The following is a 19,607-nucleotide window of genomic DNA, read 5'->3' on the forward strand; positions in this document are numbered from 1 at the left end:
TTTAAATGCAATTAATTCTTTCGAATTTATTCCAAAAAAACTCAATTACTAACAATTACAATTGCTAGAAAAATAACGTAATTATTTTATGTTTATTCTAAAAAAAACGCAATTACTTTATTACAATAACTAAAAAATGGCATTATTTTTATATTTCTTCCAAAAAAATTCAATTATTCTATTTACAATTATATTGTAAGAGAATTTTTATAAATTACAGAGGAAGTTTTTAAATTTGTAAATTGAAATTTTATCAAGAATCTAAAAAAGAAATTTGCTATTTGTTGGGTCAACAGAAAAATTCTTTTGTTTTTTTTTTTATTTTGTATGAGATTTACATTTTTGTCCATTTTCCAAATTTATATATGTCCAAATTATGAAATTTTTGAATATTTTATAAAGTTTAGGGAATAAATAAGTTTTAAAAAAATGTTTACAGAAAAAGGTTTACAATTTTTTGCCAAAAATATAATTATTTCGTTATACCTTTTAGAAAAATGGCATTAAGTCATTACGTTTATTTATTATTAAAAAACGCAACTATTCTGTTGTAATTGTTTTAAAAAATGGTAATTATTCACTCATATTTATTCTATAAATTCAGTTATTGGTAAATAACAATATTTTTCCGCTTTTATTTCAAAAAATACAATTGCTCTAATTGTTGTAATTTTAAAAAAATGGAATCATTTTTTTTACGATTTTCCGAAAACTGCAATTATTCTTTCTTATGAATAATTGCATTTTTAGTCATTATTCATTATTAAAAATTACAGAGAATAAATTGAATTTTTTTAAAAAATGCAATAATTCTCTCTAAAAAAATTTTATTTTATTATTTTTTAAAAAATGCAAGTATTCTGTCTTATTTTTCAAAAATTGCAATTTATTTTTTCTAAATTATTAGAAAAAATGGAATTATTCTTTTACATTTATTTTTTTTAAAAAGCAAAATTATTTTCTCGCGTTTTAAGCAATTCTTTACGGAATTAAAACGTTAACAAAAACGTAAACATTTTAAAATTAGGTTATTTCTATATTTTCTATATTTTCCATGCAATTTTCCACGGTAAAATGACATAAAAACGTGCTCAATTTGAGCGAAAATTTTGTTTTTTTAAAATAATTTTCTAACCTGAATTCAACGTATCCATCTTTAATAGCTAAAGATACAAAATCTCCAGCTCCAGTCGAAGTTTGTCCATTGTAGAGGAGGATGCCATTATTAGAAAACGTTCGAAATTCCAGCTCTAAAGACAATCGAGTGTAAGCTTGTAAACGATGAAACTCTAAAAAAGACGTTCCAGAAAAAGCGGGTACTTCTACTGGAGTATCTGTAATAAAATAAAAAAAATCGGATCAAAAAAATATCTCTGGAGCAGCTAAATGTATGACGTAAACCTCGATTTACCGTCGATGATGGGACGAGCTGTGGTAGGTCCTGTGCTTAAAAACAAATTTTCGGGTAAACTTAGAGTAATGTCGCGTGTAGATTTGGATTCGTATTGCTCCGATGTAGTTTTTTGGATGGTGGACCTCCGAACTGGACCTGCTGTTGGTGATGTGGCACCGTCTGAACATAAGAAAAAATGTAAAATACTTTTAAATTTTCCTCTTCCATTATCCCTTATGTAGATTTATCTTTAAAAATGTTTTTTTTAAATTGATGTTATTTAAAAAATACAGCTTTTTGAGTATAATATCGATTAAAAAAACACATTTTTTTGCATAAATTCAAACAAAAATGCAATTTTTTTAGCTACATTTTTACGTTATTAGAAGCTTTTTTGTTAATTTTTCTAACGATTTTTTAAATAAATAAACAAATTATATCTAACGAGCAATTATTTTTGTTGCAGCGTCACAATGCCGAACTGCAATTTTTCGCCAGTTTTTTACTAGTGTCTTGCCCCTGGACATCATACTTTTTCTCTGTTAGCAATAGTGAGTCTTTCCGGTCATGTATCTAACACCGTTCAGGGGAAAATTTTTGAATTGAAATAACGTAACTCCGTTCCAAATCGGATTTTATTATACAATTAATCAGGACCTCTTACCCTTATGTTTTCCATATTTGGTCTCGACTTTCGTCTACCTAACTCCCTGCTTGAGAGTAAAGATGGTCAGACAGGGAGACGAACGACAGTGGGAATTATTGGTCTACAATATTTTCAAATTATAGCCCAAAAATTAGATGTCTTCCATTAATAATCGCAATTTAAACTTAAATATTATCTAACAAATATTGTGTTTTTTTTTTGAAATTGACTTGGATGTAGTTTACTCTAAAAAAGCTGCATTTTTTGTGTAAAAACTCATCCAAAAAAGCACACATTTTTACACCTTTAGAAGCTTTCTAGCAATTTTCTAATGATTATTCCGATAAATAAAACTTTTGCCATTTAACAAATTTAAGTATTCTCTTAGAAAAACAACAGCAAATATTGTTTTCTGGAAAGAAGATCCTTTAATGGTATATCCATTAATCACGTAGATTAACGTAACTTGTACCTAACTAAAGGATTTTCTCGGGAGTATTTCGTGATCACTAACCGTAAATTCTGCATCCAAAAATAGCAAAAAATAATTTTAAAAAATTGCAATTTCTTCAAATGAATTTTAAGTTTATGTTTGTTTATTATATTTTAACGAATTATTTTTCAAGGCATTGACTACATTTTCCAAAAAAATAAAAAAATTCCTTAAATTTTCGTCACGTCGCAGGAAGTAACAACGTGTTTTTTTAGAAATTTCATTACGATGTGACTTCGATTCGTCCATAAATAATTCCTTCATGGAAATACAAAATTACTTTTTGCATATGTTTTTTTTTTTCTTTTTGTATTTTTAGAAATGAAATTTTCATTGAAATTTAAATTTTTCATGTTTTTCTTATCACGAAATGCTAAATTTAATAAGTAAAAAAATTCTTATAAATATAAGATTTAAATAGTAAATAATTATATATATATATATATATGTTTTTTTCTTTTATTAAATTCTTTATAAGTATCCAAAATATCTGTTTGCATTTCTACTTCTTTCTGATGACTTTTAATAATTATATTAACGTTTATAGATAGAAAAATTCTTCAAAAATACTCCACTTTTCGAAAAAAAATATTAAATTATCTACATTTCCATCCATCTCTGAGATTTTTAATAATTACCTCTGTGTTTTTAGATACAGAAATTCTCCTAAAACACTCCACTCTTCAATAAATCAAAAAGAAATCGTCATTAATTTCTCCTTTCTAATGATTTTAATGACTATTCAAGTATTTTTAGACGCAAACGTTACAGTTTAAATCCTTCTAAAAACATTTCACTTTTCAAATATATCGAAAAAAAATTTATTAGAAATTAATTACAAAAAAATCAGTCCATCGACAAAACGTCAAGTCATCCGCATCCTCCCAATTTTTTGTGTAAAATCTAAAAAAAAAATTCTCCTCTTCTTCAACTCTTAATTCCGCACACAAAGAAATTATAATTTTAGTTATTATCTAAAAAAGTATTATTTAGTCAATACGGAATATTGGAAAACGTTTAAAGTCACATGACTTTTAGTACAAGATCGTAATTTTATTTTATTTGAAGGAAGAAAAAAAAACACTTTTCAAATCAATAGAAAAGTAGAAATATTTATTTTTGAATCGGTGTATTTTTTAGAAAATTATAAAAAAATATATGCTTTGATCAATTATGAATGCCATATTATAGGTTAGCTTTTATTGCCAATTGGCAAATAACATAAAAATGGTATTATGGCCCTTATCAAAAAAAAATTAATGGTTCCGATAGTGTTTGATCGATAAAACAAATCATTTCACATATTTATCTTCTTCTGATATGATACTTTACAATTATTTTCAAGTCGACTTTTTGGATATTTTTAGATAGTTTTTTGGATGTTTTAAAATGAATGTTATAGAGAAAATTAAAGCATTTAGAAAGTTGCAATTAGGAATATTTAAAAAATTATGAATTAAATTATTATTATTTTCTTAGTATTTTAAAATATATTTGGATAATTATAAAGTAATCAGTAGAAAAGAATTAAAGCATTTTTATTTTCAAATTTTTTGAATTTAAAAAAAAAAAAAATTAATTTTGAAATATTTCTGGATTTTTTAAATTAAATTTTTAAAAACTATTTTAAATTAATGTAATTTAAATAGTTTTATTAGTTACAATTTAAGTATTCGTTTCAAAAAATCAAAATTAATTTTTAAAATTATAATTAAAATTATTTTTTTAAAAACTTCAAATCAAATATTATTATTTTTTGTTAAATATTAAAAATAATTTATGCCATATTTAAAAATGTTTAAATTAAATATTAAAATAACATTTCTAAAAAATTTTTAATTTTAAAATTTTAGTGTTTTTGTTTTTTTTTAAATGAAAGATGTAATTTAAAATCGAAATTTTCAGTTTAAAAAATAAGTTTATTTAGAAACATTTTTAAAATTTATTCACCTTTAATTTATTTTGTATATTTTTATTTAGGAGTTATAATAAATTAATTAATTAATTTTTAAATAATTTTTATAGGCAAAAGAGCCTATAAAAGAAGAGGATTTTTTGAATTACAATTCAAAAATATTCCTCTTCTCTATGTTACTAAGGAAGGATTTTTAAGGAGAAATATTCATTTGTTGCTGCTTATGCTACTTTATCCTGTTAAAGAGAGCTATTTTAAAAAGAATTCTAAATAAATTCATTAAATTTATAAAATAATTTATTACAAAAAATTTAAATAAAAAATACTTTTCAGAATATGCCGAATTTTTTTTAAATTTCAATTTTATTTAATAAAATATTAAAATATATAAATAAAAATATTAAATTTTATAATTATATATATATTTTTATTTAGAATAAAAAATTAATTTAAAATAAAAGGTACCATTAACGTCGTTTATGATTTACAGTACCTGAATGACAAGGACCAAAGTTCTTGACTGTAATAGGTTTCTGGTATCTACAACTGAATAATTTCAATTGGCATTCAGACCCATAGGTACTTCCATCAGAACCACAAACGGGACTACGATTATCTTCGGCTGTACATTTGAAATTGCAGAAGCATTGGGCTCTGTTTCCTTTTTCTCTACAAGTAGCCCCATGAGAGCATTTCAATTGGGCGCACGAACCCGTGACTGGTCCTGCTACCGATGCTGGAAAGAAAGGAAGGGGAAAAAACACAAAAGTAACAATATCGATTTGAATTTATATATATTTCTAAGGAAAAATAATCTAACTTCTTCCTCTGCAGATGGTTTTTTTTAGAAGTCAAAAACTGGCTTCAATTTTTCTTCTTTTGGTCTTTTTTGAAAATATGTTTAAAGTATATAAGTATCAAAAGTTTAATGTTAAATATAAATGCGTATTTTTTGAATTTTTATGTAAATTTATTCACACTTTATACACATTTTTTTGAAAGGAATGTATCAATTTGGACCTTTTTTCTACGCTTTTTTTAAATTGAAAATTTTATGATGCAGTTACTTAAGGTGAGATGGCAAAATCTTCTTATCTCATCTTACATACAACTTTATATAAATATATATATATATATAAAGTTGAAACCATCATCTCAAAATAGGATTTCAAGCGAAATATATAAAAATACTTTACAAATCCTTATATATTGTACTATACAATAGTTATTTTTATAATAGTAAGAAAGTAGTTATCACTATACCATCCGAGCATCCTTCGGGACCTAGTACTGTTTCTTTAAATGGACACACGTCACACTTCATGCCTTGTATACCGTGTTTACAGACACACCTTCCTGTCATCTGTTCGCAGTCGTCTCTGACAGATCCATCGAGGCTGCACTCGCAAGCTATCAAAAAAGAATGTAAAAAATGTACAATTAAAAAATCGAATGAAAAGTAAAGATGGTTGCACTAATTACAAAGTATAATTTAGTTGGAATTAAGGGGGATGAAACCGCCTGCTAACGAGAATCTAATAGAAAGTCTCGTTTGTATGGCAGATGAAAGAGCATTAGAGAAAATGACAGATAAAAACTAAACTAACCTATGATTCCTATTCGAATGATGCATTTACTATTGATCCCATTTATAGATCGATAAGGAAATTTTTTCAACCTATTTCCAACGTAACGATTCGTTTAATTTGTTACTTATCTATTATTTATATCACAAATTTAAATTTAAATTTATAATCGTGTTTTCGAGATGACGAGGATGCCGGAGGAGTGATGCATTTATATGTACTTTATGTGTATCGTTTATTCCTTCATCCCAACTTCCCACCCCAAATTATCCATCGACTATATAAAGCTAAACGACTACGTAACGATAATTATTCATTAATTAGTATTATTTGAAGTTTTGAATAATATTTAATGTTATCCAATCATAAATTCTTAATTAAAGAAAGATTAATAAGAGTCGTTGACACTAATAACGTTATAATTCAGTTTAATTACTATACGAGCTTATATTTTAAAATTATTGTTGTAAGACGGCATTAATTATCATTTATACAGTTTTTGTAAATACTAAACATAAAATTAAGATGTCTTTGGTTTTATTAATCAAGACTACTCGAAAAATAAATTCACAAAAAGGAGGAGGATACAGAGAATAAAAAAAAGCAAGTTTGGAGAAGATTGTAATTAGATGTCGTGTCGTGACACGCGAGATGAATTACATTTTTTCTTGCTATTTTTCTAATAAGTGATAAAAGAAGAATCTCCAACTCACGAATGCATCCTGTGCTTCCTTCTGCAATCTTATGAAGACCCCAAAATCCAGGCTCGCATCTATCACAACGAAGACCACCCACTCCTGGTTTGCAAGGGCATTGTTTAGTTACAGGATCACAACTTTGATCGTAAGAACCCAGCCTGTTGCAATTACATATACCTAAAATGATTAGATCAATAATTATCTAGGATATAAATATCTTAATTTTATTACTTGAATCATCAAAAAAAATTTTTTTTTATTTTCTTATCATTGATTATAAAAAGAATTGTATTGATTTAGATTAAGAATTGTTTGATTAATCAGAAACAAGTTACAAGAGTTCCGGCATTCCTTTCGATCAATATTGGTTATTGGAAAAGTAACTGAACAGACATCTTTTTATTACTTTCCCTCCTCCATATTTTAATTATATTCTCTAGTTTATGGTTAGGAGAATGTTTAATCAATATATATTTTTAAACAAAAGTTTAATTCAGAAATGTATTTTTTAATATTTTTAAACAGTTGAAGAACCTTAGTTTAATTTTAGATTTAGGATAATAATTTTAATATCTACTCTCGATTTTATAAGATTAACATAACTGTCATCTGCAAATTTAAATTTAAAATTTTCTTACTGCTAACAACTGAATCAATATTTGCCATATTCTTATTTTGTCAAATACGTGACATTCCATGGTAGAAATCCATTCGGATATTAATCGATCAAGGAGTCTTCTACGTTATGAATCGTTTTATTGGCTAAACTACTTTAATGTATGTGATATCTGTAATGAAACTCGTAAAATTAATTATAGTTAAGTAGTAACCATTCCCTTCTACGATTTAATGAGTAAAAAAATTAATTTTTCTATCAACTAAATTAGAAAATCTTTAAAAAACGATGATTTATTCTTTAAAAAAAATAAGTTAAGTTGCAGCTTAAAATAAATAATTCTAGCTGCTCTTCAACTATATTTTTTTCCTCTAGAGACTTTTGCTGTGATTTGAGAATAAAGATTATTATCAAAACCTGGTTTTGTTAGATGCGAACGATTTTTTTTTTAAGAAAAAAGTCAAAACACCTGTTGTGAAGATAATATAAAATATTAATATTAAACTTGCGGCTTTTCTTTTGAAATGTAGAAGAATAAGAAGCTGAAGATAATTACTTTTATAATTAATCAAAATTGACTGTGTTTGTTAACTGACAGAACTTACATTTTTTTAATAAGGAAAGGAAGACTTTTTACATCAACTTAATCAAGAATAATAAGTATTTTATAAAATAAAATTTTAATTGTAAATCTTACGTTTAATATTAGGAAATATCAAGGATTTATATTTTATTAAATTTCGAATTTTTATCAATATTTCTGACGGAACCAGAACAATTTACATTTTCTTTGTATACGGGCAATCGATTGATTGATTCTTCTCTATATCTCGTCTCTAGTGGTTATTTATTAAACGTGGTAGAAAGATTCTTCAATACTAATTACTACATTATTAAATTATTAAGAAATTAATTTTCTAGATTGCTTCTAAATGTTAAAGACATGCCGTTTCCCCCTGTAAATGTTGCTTCTCCTTTCGAACTGCTGTTAGGAGGAGAAGCCGAGATCCTTGCATCGGAAATGTTACTAACGTCTCTGACGCTAAAAATAAAGTTTAGTCTATATTACAGTTACATATATGTGTTAAATGGATACGACATAAATTATACAAATAAAATTTATGATTTGTGATATATAATTTATGGCTACTTGTTAATTATATATCATAATCATAAATCATACACAGTATATGATTTATATACTAAACTATGATTAACGATTATTGTAATTATTATCTTTTCCTCTTAAAATAGACTTGTAATTAAGTTTCTATCATCTACAAGCGAACTTACTAGGACAACCAGCATTTTGAAGACCTTGAGCTATAGTTTTTCCATCAGGACAACAGCCGTAAGTCGTTTCTGCACAATTTTCTATCGAAATTACTGAAAATAAAAATAAATTTATAGTTAAAACATGACTTTAAAAACAAATTTTCTTTCGTTAATTTTTAATATTTACTCTAATCGTGTGAATTTTTAAAAAAATTAAACATTTATATTTACTTTCCCTGCAGCAGGTCGCGAAATTTGCTGATTTGTGACAAAAACTATTAGGAGGACATCTTTTACCGCCAGGACCGTCTCCACAGTAATACTCTTTACCAGTTAGAGGATCAACAAGAGGAGGTTCTCCTTCGCAAGGCACAGTCAAGACGTCTGCACAGATACAATATTCCTTGTGGTCACCTTGACACAGTACATGGCAAAAGCACACCTATTGTCAACGAATCTCACAAAAAAAAGATCTTGTCACACGAACATCGCCGAAATTCTTACCTCCGCATTTTTCTAAGGAAACAAGGATTATCTTGTGCTGTTGTCTACAGGCTTCCTCTCTTAGTTTGCAGTCGTTGTCATACAATCTTCCATCAGAACCACAGATAGGTTCTCTCAAAGAAGGGCATTGGAAATGACAAGCACAGTATGGCAGACCATCCGAATCGTAATCACATAGTCCTCCAAACTGACAAACCTTATCACATTTCTGGCTAGAAGGACCTAAAACTATAAAATTTTAAGATTTATTTCTACGTGAAGCTATAATTCAATAAGTTATATAGAATAATTCTTACTGTCTACATCCGTTTCTCTGGCATCTTCGCATTCTCCATAGAATAGGGCAGTGAGTTCCTGAGTTATTTGGCAAGATGCGCGTTTCATTTCGCATTCGTTGTTGTATGTGGTGCTATCGTTGGCACAGACTGGTTCGTAGGAATTTGGGCATTCAGTAGGACATATGCAGTGGCCATTTTCGCATCTGGCACCGTATTTACAATGGACATTTAAACATAAGTCTAAGTAGAGAAAAATGCTTAAAATATATCAAATTTTTAAAAATATTTTACATTAATAAATAGATATTTTAGCGTTAAAAATTTAATATAATTTTCTAAGGTTAAATCAATTTAGAAGCATTTAAACAAATTAATAAATATCATAAATTATGAATCTTTATTTAATAAAACGATAACTTAAAAAAATTATTATAAACATTATAGATAAATGTTTTATTTATACGAAACTTAATCTATTATAAATAATTTTATTAATGCTTAAAGTTAATTATAAGTCAACTCTCGTTAGAATATTTTTAAATAACTTAATTAACGAGTAGCATCATCTGGTGATACGAGAAACAGTCTAGACGTAAAAGAGATATTTTTATTAAAATATTTTAATAATATTTTGTAATTAAAAATTAACTAAAATAACGATTTTTACCGCAAACTCCCTTGGAAGCTACCATGACATATTGTTTCTTTTTGCAAGCAGAAACCCTCATTTCGCATTCACTATTGTAAGTCACACCATCAGTTCCACAGACGTGTGATTCTACCTGAAACATTAAATTTTACCAAAAATACATAAAAATATTCTTATTTCCAAGCGAAATAAACCTGATTTCTACACGGAACAATTGCATTAAACTAATGAAAACGCGTGCAACTTCAAATAAAATCGATAGATTCATAAATTCTTAACTTTAAAAAAACAAAAGAAATAATTAAAATAAAAAAAATCAAGTTTAAAATTCCTTTTAAACTTAATTCAATTTATATTCTATATGCGGTTTAGTAAAATTCTTAGCTGGAAGGAAGAATATGGAGTGAAAGCTAAATCAGTATATCCGACTGTATATTTACATCTAAAAAAAACCTAAAATTTTATATTATAGAATCCAAAAAAACCCTATTTTTACGTACATTTACTACAAGGCAATTTATATTCCACTACAATATATAATTATACGTTTAAATGAAAGCGGAGTTAAATATAGTAAAAGCTATTTCCTCTACATCACTCCAATGCTTTCATTACAAATGCCAATGTTCTTAATCGCTTGATGTTGTTACTATGGCTTATAATAAATTAAGTTTAAATAATTACTTTTCAAAGGTATTAATTACGTATGCTTTGTATGTTATACATCTATCTACATAATTTATTTAAGTATGAAATGATTAAGTTTGAAATTTTTTTAAAAATTTAATCGAGTGTAATGTGTTTTTTCCTTCCATTATTTTCATTAAAGATGATAGAAAACTTGAATTAAATAAATGAAAAATTGATGTTGGATATGAAGAAGTGATGCTGGAAAATTTTTTCTTTATCAACGTCAGTTTTGTAGGAAAATTTACAGAAAAATTAAATTCGTAAAAATAGAATTTTGATCCTAGAAAAGTATACAAGAATACAATTTTAAAGTTGAAAAAATCAGAAAAAAAATATATTATATTATTAATTTTGATGTTGGAAAATTTTACGAAAATAAAATTTGTAAAAAATGGAATTTTTACTTTGAAAAAATTTAAGAATTCGAATTTTCTATTATAAAAAGGAGAAGATAAATTTTATAAAGATAAGATTTTGATGTTGGAAAAATTAGAAAATGCAAATTTTTGACGAGGGAAAAAACTTACAAAAATAAAATTTATAAAACGTTTTTAAAAAATTTCGACGCTAGAAAAATTTATAAAAGGTAAATTTGATGTTGGAAAATAAGATTTTTACAAATAAAATTCAAACGTTGAAAAAATTGACAAAGTATAAAGATTTTTACAAATAAAATTCAAACGTTGAAAAATTGACAAAGTATAAAGATTTTGAATCGAAAAAAAAATTCACAAAAGGTAGGTTTTTTGCAGTTGAAAAATTTAGAAAAATAAATTTATTTTTTAAAAAACTTCAAAAAGTTCGCGAGAAAAGAACAAAATATCTTATTTTTATTAAAATTCATTAATTTTAATTTGATTTAATGGAAACTCTACCCTCCTCCTCTTCCTTCTTTTGAAATTTAAAATTATTTCTTTTGTTTGTGTTAGTTAAATAGAATAAGTTTTAAGTATACAACATAAATAAAAAAAGAATCTCTATTGATCTCTTTCGTTAAGTTGGCTTAAGACGTATAATTTCCTGTTCTAAAAGATTTTTCCTGTTTCTGTTGCTTTCTATGATTGATTTTTTACTCAAATTGCAAATTTATTCCGCGACTCTTTACTTACGCAACGATATTAAGCAAAGGATCGACTTAGAACGAAACCAATTATGATGCTAAGTATGCCAAGAATTATTATTAGGAGAAAGTATTTTACTGTGAAAAATCACCTTCAAGAAAATGAAACATTTCTTTGATCTAGAAAAGTAAGGAAATTACACATCCAGGGATGATTTATATAGTGAACTAGTTAGTGCATTTTTTTCTTAAAGATTTCTTTCTTCAACGTATCTTATTTCTTAATTTAGAAAATAATATAAATCCCCTTTAAAATTGTTCACAAAGTCATTTTTTCTAAGTTCAATTTTGTCCAGGATATAGAAGAGACAGTAGAAAATCCAGTAGAGCACAAAATATTCTTTGAATATGTCAGTATTGGCATATTGGGAGATCTTATATCCATCTTTATATATCTCCTAGGCATCATTGGTGTGTATTTCCTGTTTAAATGCAACAGAAACTACAAATATTGTCTTTTAAAATATGTTTTTCGTATATTCAGTATATATATATATAACACGATATTTTGAAGTGTGGTTGTGTTGGATTTAAGAAATGTCAATAGGATAATTTAAAATTTAATCGAATGCAGTTATTTATTTTTCCTTTTTTTATATCCTTTTCATTCCGTTTGAAAGAAATATTTAAATTAAGCAAATGAAAAATTGACGTTTGATTAAGCGTAAACATGCCTTTGATCTTACGCAATATTTATCAGGTTGGAAAATTTGCAAAGGGAAAAAGAATTTTAATGTTGAAAACTTCAAGAAAGTAAAATTTTAATGTGATAAAATTCAGGAAGATCACTTCTAACGTTGTAGAAATCCAGGAGAGAAAATTTTAACGTTGGAAAAGTTTAGGAAAGTAAAATTTTAATATAATAAAACTTAGGAAAGTAGATTTTTACATTTGAAAAATTCCTAAAGATAATGTTGGAAAAATTCTGTAAGGTAAAATTTTGATGTTATAATATTTAGGAGGGCGCATTTTGACGTTGAAAAAATTCAAAAAAGTACAACTTTCAATACTGATAAAACTTCTTGACAATAAAATTCTGAGGCTAAAAATAATTTAAGAAAGAATTTTCAATGAAGAAGTTCAAATTTTTACTAAAATTCATTAACCTTAATTAAATTTAATGGCTTTTCCGTCTTTGTTTATTTTTTATTTCTCTATTTGCATTGATTAAACAAGAAAAAAATTATAAGTAAACAAGAAAAACAATCTTTATTTGAATTCTCTCGTAAAGTTAATTCCTTTTTCTACATCTGGAAATTTAAAATTTTGAATTTTAAAATTACGATTTTTATCTTTATTCTAAGATGCTAACTTTCAGGGATGCGCGCCACAACTTTTCTAGCATATATTAAAAATGAGGAGAGGATCCTATTGGGATTCGATTCTACACACGCATGAATAAATTTAATTATCTTATACTTGAATAAGGTACTTTTCGTTCGATTCAACTACTCTAACTGAATCTTTCTTAACAATTTTATATATTTAATAGGATTCAAATGATCTCGTTATATTAAACCGTGCATAAGAAAAGAATCTTATTATTTTATCAAGGTATTTCTATACAATTGCTGGAGAAAATTCGCATTTTCCGCCATATAAAATATTGTAGAAATTCTAAAAAATTCGTTTTAAATCGATAATTACTTTGACGATATTTTTGGTAATTTTATATTTTTTAAGGTAAAAAAACAGCGGAATATTGTATATTTTTTGATCGATATCCACATTACTAATAGTAGAGCAATCTGTCTCCGAGATGGATAACTCTATATTCTTGATAGCCTCTTTACCTTCCTTCAAAAATAGCCTATTTTGGAGAAATAGCTATCATTTCTCCACTTCTTTATTTTCTTATTGCTATAATTATTGGTATGAGTCTGTTGCTTTTATATATATATAATTTTTTTTCTCTTAAAAAATCCACTTTTTCTAGCTTCAGAAGCAAGTAAACTCATGCTCTTTTTTTAAAAGAATTAATGATCAGTTTAATAGACGTTACCTTTATGCACGAATGAGGACAAACACACTTGGCTTCTCCATGACCTCCACTCTCACAAACTGCATAGAATTCGCAGTGTTTGTTTTCACATCCACCTGTAAAAATAAGACTTAAATACAGATTCAACAGTTCGAAAGCAACACATTTAAAGATTCTTGAACTTAAAAAAAATAAGTAAAGAAAGAAGAATGAAGTGAGAAAGAGAATGTATAAATATTCATTTTGGATGAAAGTATCTTCTAATGAATATTCATAGCTCTTGAGTTTCGTAGTATAACAAAGATTTCTTAAGTTCCTTCCCCCCTTTCTTACACTCCTCGTTCATTGACCGACCATAAAATCTCGGATCCAATATCAAGTTGAGTGACACTTGGATAACAGTTCTCTCTCTAACGACGTCGTTCTACACTAGGTATACACGTACACGGGGATATATTGAAGCTGACAAGAAAGATATACATTTCTAAATATTGAGCCCACTCCTCGTCTTCCTTAACAACAGTTTTGAGTTTTTAAGCATCCTATCCATTACCATTTACCACCTTTCTTCGAGCGATTTAGATGCAACTCCTTTTATAGATTTCGCATTGGGATGCGTTGGAGATAATAATATAAAGTGAGATTATTTGTTTTTATTTTTTTTTCGTTTTTTACTTAGATAAATATATATTTTCCGAATCTCTAAACTAGGTAATTTAAGTATCTGGGCTATCGAATCGATAAAAACTTTCTAAATTTGAGTTGCTCCGCGTGACAAATGGTCGAGTCACCTTCAACATTTCACCTTAATTGAACCGAGCGATGACTTTCCACCCCTTAATGACGTCATTTTTACACGTGACAGAGCTAGGGTGTGGTCGAACAAACACGTGTTAGTCGGGGGATGTCTGCAGAAACCGAAAATTCTTAAGAGGATTAAGGGATAAATTTCCGAAAAGAATAATAAAAGTAAGAAAATAAAAAAAAAGGAAAAAAGTGAGCGAGCTGCTGGATGTTAAAAAAGTAAAGCAAATTTTATGAGAAAATGAGTAAAACTTTGTGTTTTTTGATAGTTTTTAAAGGTGGTCAATCAGCAAAGTGAGTTGGGAACACTAGAAGAATAGCAAAACCAAGGTAAACCTTAACAGAATTTTAAACGTTAAGCTGTTTTCCAAACATTTTATCTTGAAAGGATACAATTTGGAGCTAGTGCACGACATCCAAAAGGGATTAAAGATCATAAAAATTTCTTTAAAATTACTTTAGAAGTAATTAAAAAAAATGGAAGAAAGCAAGACCTTTTACGCTCCAACACCGACTAATTCAACACCTTTAATGTGAAAATTGATTGCATCAGCTCTACTTGTAAAGGATTTTATTTAAAATGATTAAAGAAAATACTTACTACACAAGCCGCTGTAAGCAATTTTAATATCCTTTCTTTGTTCGCACGCTTCTTTTCTTAGCTTACATTCGTTAGTATAAGAGATGCCATCGGTGCCACACACGGGTTGAAATTCTTCCGAACAAGAAGGACACTCGCACTCGGCTCGACCCGACTGTAGTGTACACACGGCTCCAAAATCGCAAATGTGCTTCTGACAAGCACCGTCCTCCCCTAGAAAATTTGAAGATTACCTTCAGTTCTACTGACGTAACACATTTTAATCATAATAAAACACGAGATATTTTAATATAATTAACTTCGATGAGTGTTTTAAATAATAAAATATCTTTTGCACCAGATTTTTCTTCTCCCTTCCAACTCTGGCTTTCTAGAAGTCATCTATGCCACTGTTTAGTAATTTGTAGCGTATGATCCGCACGTGTAGTATTTAGATCGTATGATATTACGTAAATGATGCAATATTTAATGATGTGTAGAGCATACAAAGTCATCTGAATGATGCTGTAGTAATACGTGGCATATATGCAGCTACCTTGAATGATCTACATGTGTAGAGTGTACGGAAGTTATCTGAATGATGCCACATTTGTAGTAATATGTTACGCATACGAAGCTTTCTAAACGATGTTATATTTATAGGACATCAACATTTTGATGCAGCTTATAAAGGGAATAAAGAGAATAATAACTGATCTTAGGAGGTAGAGCCGCAAATATATTCTTTCTTTTATATTCAGGAAGATTTGGATTTTTCTAAAAACCGAAGAAAATCCTCTTTTTTTTCGTAGAATTTTTTTGTGGTTTAGTCGAAACTAACCGGAAAGTAGATACAGACGGCTTATAAATTGCAACGATTTGCAAAATAGGATAGAGAAGTATCGCCATTTGCAATTCAGAAGTCAAGCGGTGTCAGAAAAATCTGGGCAATTCTCTCCTCTTCCAGATAGTGAAGTAAACGTCAAATTCAAAATTCCTACATTTACCCTTCATTGGTCGGCAACGAATATATGTAAAATACGTCATCATACGTTCTCACCTTTATTTTATTACGTCAGAAAACTTACCACACACTCCTCTGTAATCCATAGAAACTGGTTGTTGCAAGACGCACGATTGTCTTCTCAATTCGCATTGGCTATCGTAGGTCTTATCATCGGTGCCACAGACGGGTCTCATGACTGGTTCGCACGCGCCGGGGCACTGACAGGTGGCAATGCCATACCTGTCTATGTCACATTCTTGTCCTGGTCCACATTGCAGATTCTCACACGGATTGGCACCTTGGTTCAATAAACGGAATGCTAAAATAGAGCTAGTACGTTTCTTACAAAATATGGAGGTGAGATGCATTCAAAAAACATGCGGAATTTCATATAAAAAATAAAGAAAAATTAATTATATTATCATTTATATAAATATATCTAACTATTTTCTAATTATAGGCAATGAGAAAATTAAAAATTAATCATTATTTTTACGTCAAATAAATTAAATTATACAAGCTATACTCGTTACTTATATTATTCTCATGCGAATTTAATAAAAATAAATTCAAATTCCTGCATTTAACTTAAAAAATTCTATACGAATTATCAAAAAATAAATCAATATTTACACCTTGGAGATTGTTAAATTTACATTTCAAATACAACGTTATTATTATATTTAAAACCTTCGATTTAATAATAAATAAATCAAGCTAACTGCATTAAAAGCAAAAATAAAAAATACATTATGGGTTTTTAAAGATAAATATTAATCTTAGCTTCGTTGGAAAATAAATAAAAAAATTTAATTTTTTTGAAATTTATAAAGTGTATAAATACTTATAGAATTGTAAAAAATCGACTTGTCTAGGGGAGTATTTTTTGATGATGAAAGGAGAAATTTTCTCTACTGACAAAAGTTATTTTTCTTTTTTTTAAAGTGAAATCAGTTATATCAAATTTATCCTAAATTTCCATCATCTTCCTACAAGATTTTTATATATTTTTTTTATTTTTTAGATATAAGATAAAAGATTTTTTTACTTCTTGTCACTGATGACAGGTAAAATAAAGTCTTGGGGTTTAAGCAAAAGAATAGATTCCTGGTGATATATGAAAGATGCTAGTCCAAAGCAATTTTTACAGATATGGCAAAGTTAGAAAAGATCCCTGAAATGAAAATAGAGGAATGAAGCAAGATAAGGTGTGTCGATACCAATAGATGGAATTCTCTAGAGAATAAATCCTATAGGATCTCCAGAGGACTAGATCCATTACCCAATAGCTTACGTTTCCTTCGTTTTTCTTATACTCTTCTCTCTCTCTCTCATCTCTTCTCCTGATGCTCGGATGGTGAAAGGATAGTAAAACTGAATCTAACGCCCTATTAAATATTGTATAACCGGTACAGAAAACAATTTTTATATATGACTTAAAGCTAAAATATCGAATAATTTTTAATGATAGTCGGTTGCAGGATTTCAATATTGGCAAGAATCCAATATATTTCTCGTGATGTTGACTAGAAGAGAAGGATTCTAACAACTGCAGATGTCTGAATGGGTCCGTTTAATTGAAGAAAGTAATGTAAATAAGCGGGTAATTGGCAGTTTCTAACCATCCGAATAATTCTAGAGTATTATTTAAACATTTTTTTCGTATGATAAACGTGTTAATTTTTCTTAAAGAAAAATCAACGTTTATCTTTATAATGTTACCTTTTGTTAAGGCATTGATCGGAGAGAATAACTGCGATGAGAGATAATTAATAGCGTAATAAAGAATGGAAGATAATCAGATTTTGCTTTGACGATAATCAAATTTGTCGAAATGTACCGTGATAATTGTCTTTCCAATGATAATAAATTAAACATTTGTTAAATTCGTCTTTTAGTATAACTGGAATTTCCATAATAATTTTATGTATTAAAAGATAAAATGTCTTAGATAAATGATAATATATTGGATATAAACACTAAGCAATTAAGTTAATTATTATAATTAACTATTTTAAAGGTATAATTTCGATAAGTGTGATTGCTTGATAATAACTAGACATTTTCCTATTAATCCCTTGAGTTATTATTCAAGTGTAATTCGCAGATAAATATAATCAAAAGGTTTAGTTATCTCTATATACAAGTTATATTTTTCTTTATTATGCTCGTTAACTGTATAATGTTTTCATTAAAGTCAATTATCTCCACAATGCATTTATTATTAATTACGGTAACATCTGATTTATAAAAGAAAAACTAAGTATCCGGATTACTCCTCAACCTTTATAATGCTATCATTATATAAATTAGAGAATAAAAGTTCGCGTTCTACTGGTTGGGAAAGTAAATTTTGAAAATTATCTCTTATCATATAGTGACGTTATTATTATTATATATATTATTAAAGCGATAATTTTGTAGCATTTTTACTTAGATGTACAAGATCTATACATGTATATTTTATTTTTTTCATCAAAAATTTCTAAGAAATTCGTGAAGGAGCTTGTAAATAACCGTATCCATATATTAACAATGACAGATCGTTCGTCATAACTCTGTTATATTATGGGTAGAATCTTGTTGTAGCTTCATCTATCATCAATTTTTCGAATAAAAATTTTCTAGCACCAGCATCATCAGTAGCATTTCTGAACTGGAATAATTTTATTTCATTAATCATACAATATATATAAGTAATATATAGTTTATTAATAGAATGTAACCTACGATAGTTTCATTTTATGTCTTCAATCAGAAATATTTAATAAATAAATAAAAAAAGAATTTACGATTTCCTCGTGACGAAAAAAGAATTTTTCTTTCGTCTACAAATCATTTTTGTCTGTTCGAGCTTCCACCTTCGGATGAAATTGCCAAAACAGGTTGTTTCGCATCAGAAAATACAACAATGTCCCCGTAAAAGTTATTATTTTTTTTTTATTGTCTTTATATATTTTCATTAAAATCGATTCTTTAATAACGTGCCTATTAATATTTTCAACATAAATTAGTTTATACTTTAATTATATTAAAAATAATTGAGTTTCGGCACATTCCTCAACCTTTATCCTTTCAACACGCTGACTCCATTATACATAATAAAACGTCGGAGTTCGCGATCTACTTGTTGAGGGATAAGATCTTCTCACTTAATGGCATCTCATTTTCTCTATTTATATATAAATATATTTGCTAAAACTATACTTTTATAGCAACTCTATTCATAAATATAAGATTATTTTATGTATATTTTATATTTTTTCGAAAATTTCTTTAGAAATATTCTCGAAGAAGATTGAGATTTATACAGTAATCTGACTATAAAATATTATAATTATATAAATATATTTCGAATGTATACTTTAAAAAA

At 27.3% G+C, this 19,607-nt stretch overlaps 1 protein-coding gene across 4 annotated transcripts in view; it reads right to left on the reverse strand.

Moving 5' to 3' along the window:
• LOC136985829 (agrin-like) overlaps nt 1-19,607 on the reverse strand; it is a 65,106-nt gene that overhangs the window by 16,453 nt on the left and 29,046 nt on the right. Inside the window, exons 4-16 of one of the 4 annotated variants that reach the window (XM_067283191.1) lie at nt 16,317-16,553; nt 15,250-15,462; nt 13,866-13,960; nt 10,072-10,186; nt 9,423-9,644; nt 9,127-9,354; nt 8,854-9,036; nt 8,641-8,733; nt 6,747-6,908; nt 5,711-5,857; nt 4,941-5,183; nt 1,412-1,573; nt 1,136-1,334 (exon numbers count right to left, since the gene is read on the reverse strand). In XM_067283191.1, coding sequence (XP_067139292.1) covers nt 1,136-1,334; nt 1,412-1,573; nt 4,941-5,183; nt 5,711-5,857; nt 6,747-6,908; nt 8,641-8,733; nt 8,854-9,036; nt 9,127-9,354; nt 9,423-9,644; nt 10,072-10,186; nt 13,866-13,960; nt 15,250-15,462; nt 16,317-16,553 — 2,299 coding nt within the window. The remainder of the gene's footprint in view (nt 1-1,135; nt 1,335-1,411; nt 1,574-4,940; nt 5,184-5,710; nt 5,858-6,746; nt 6,909-8,640; nt 8,734-8,853; nt 9,037-9,126; nt 9,355-9,422; nt 9,645-10,071; nt 10,187-13,865; nt 13,961-15,249; nt 15,463-16,316; nt 16,554-19,607) is intronic. The other 3 variants (XM_067283194.1, XM_067283192.1, XM_067283193.1) reach the window with 3 other exon arrangements.

This window comes from Centruroides vittatus, unplaced genomic scaffold, assembly GCF_030686945.1.
Source record: "Centruroides vittatus isolate TY-2023 unplaced genomic scaffold, ASM3068694v2 contig_979, whole genome shotgun sequence".
Lineage (NCBI taxonomy): Eukaryota > Metazoa > Arthropoda > Arachnida > Scorpiones > Buthidae > Centruroides > Centruroides vittatus.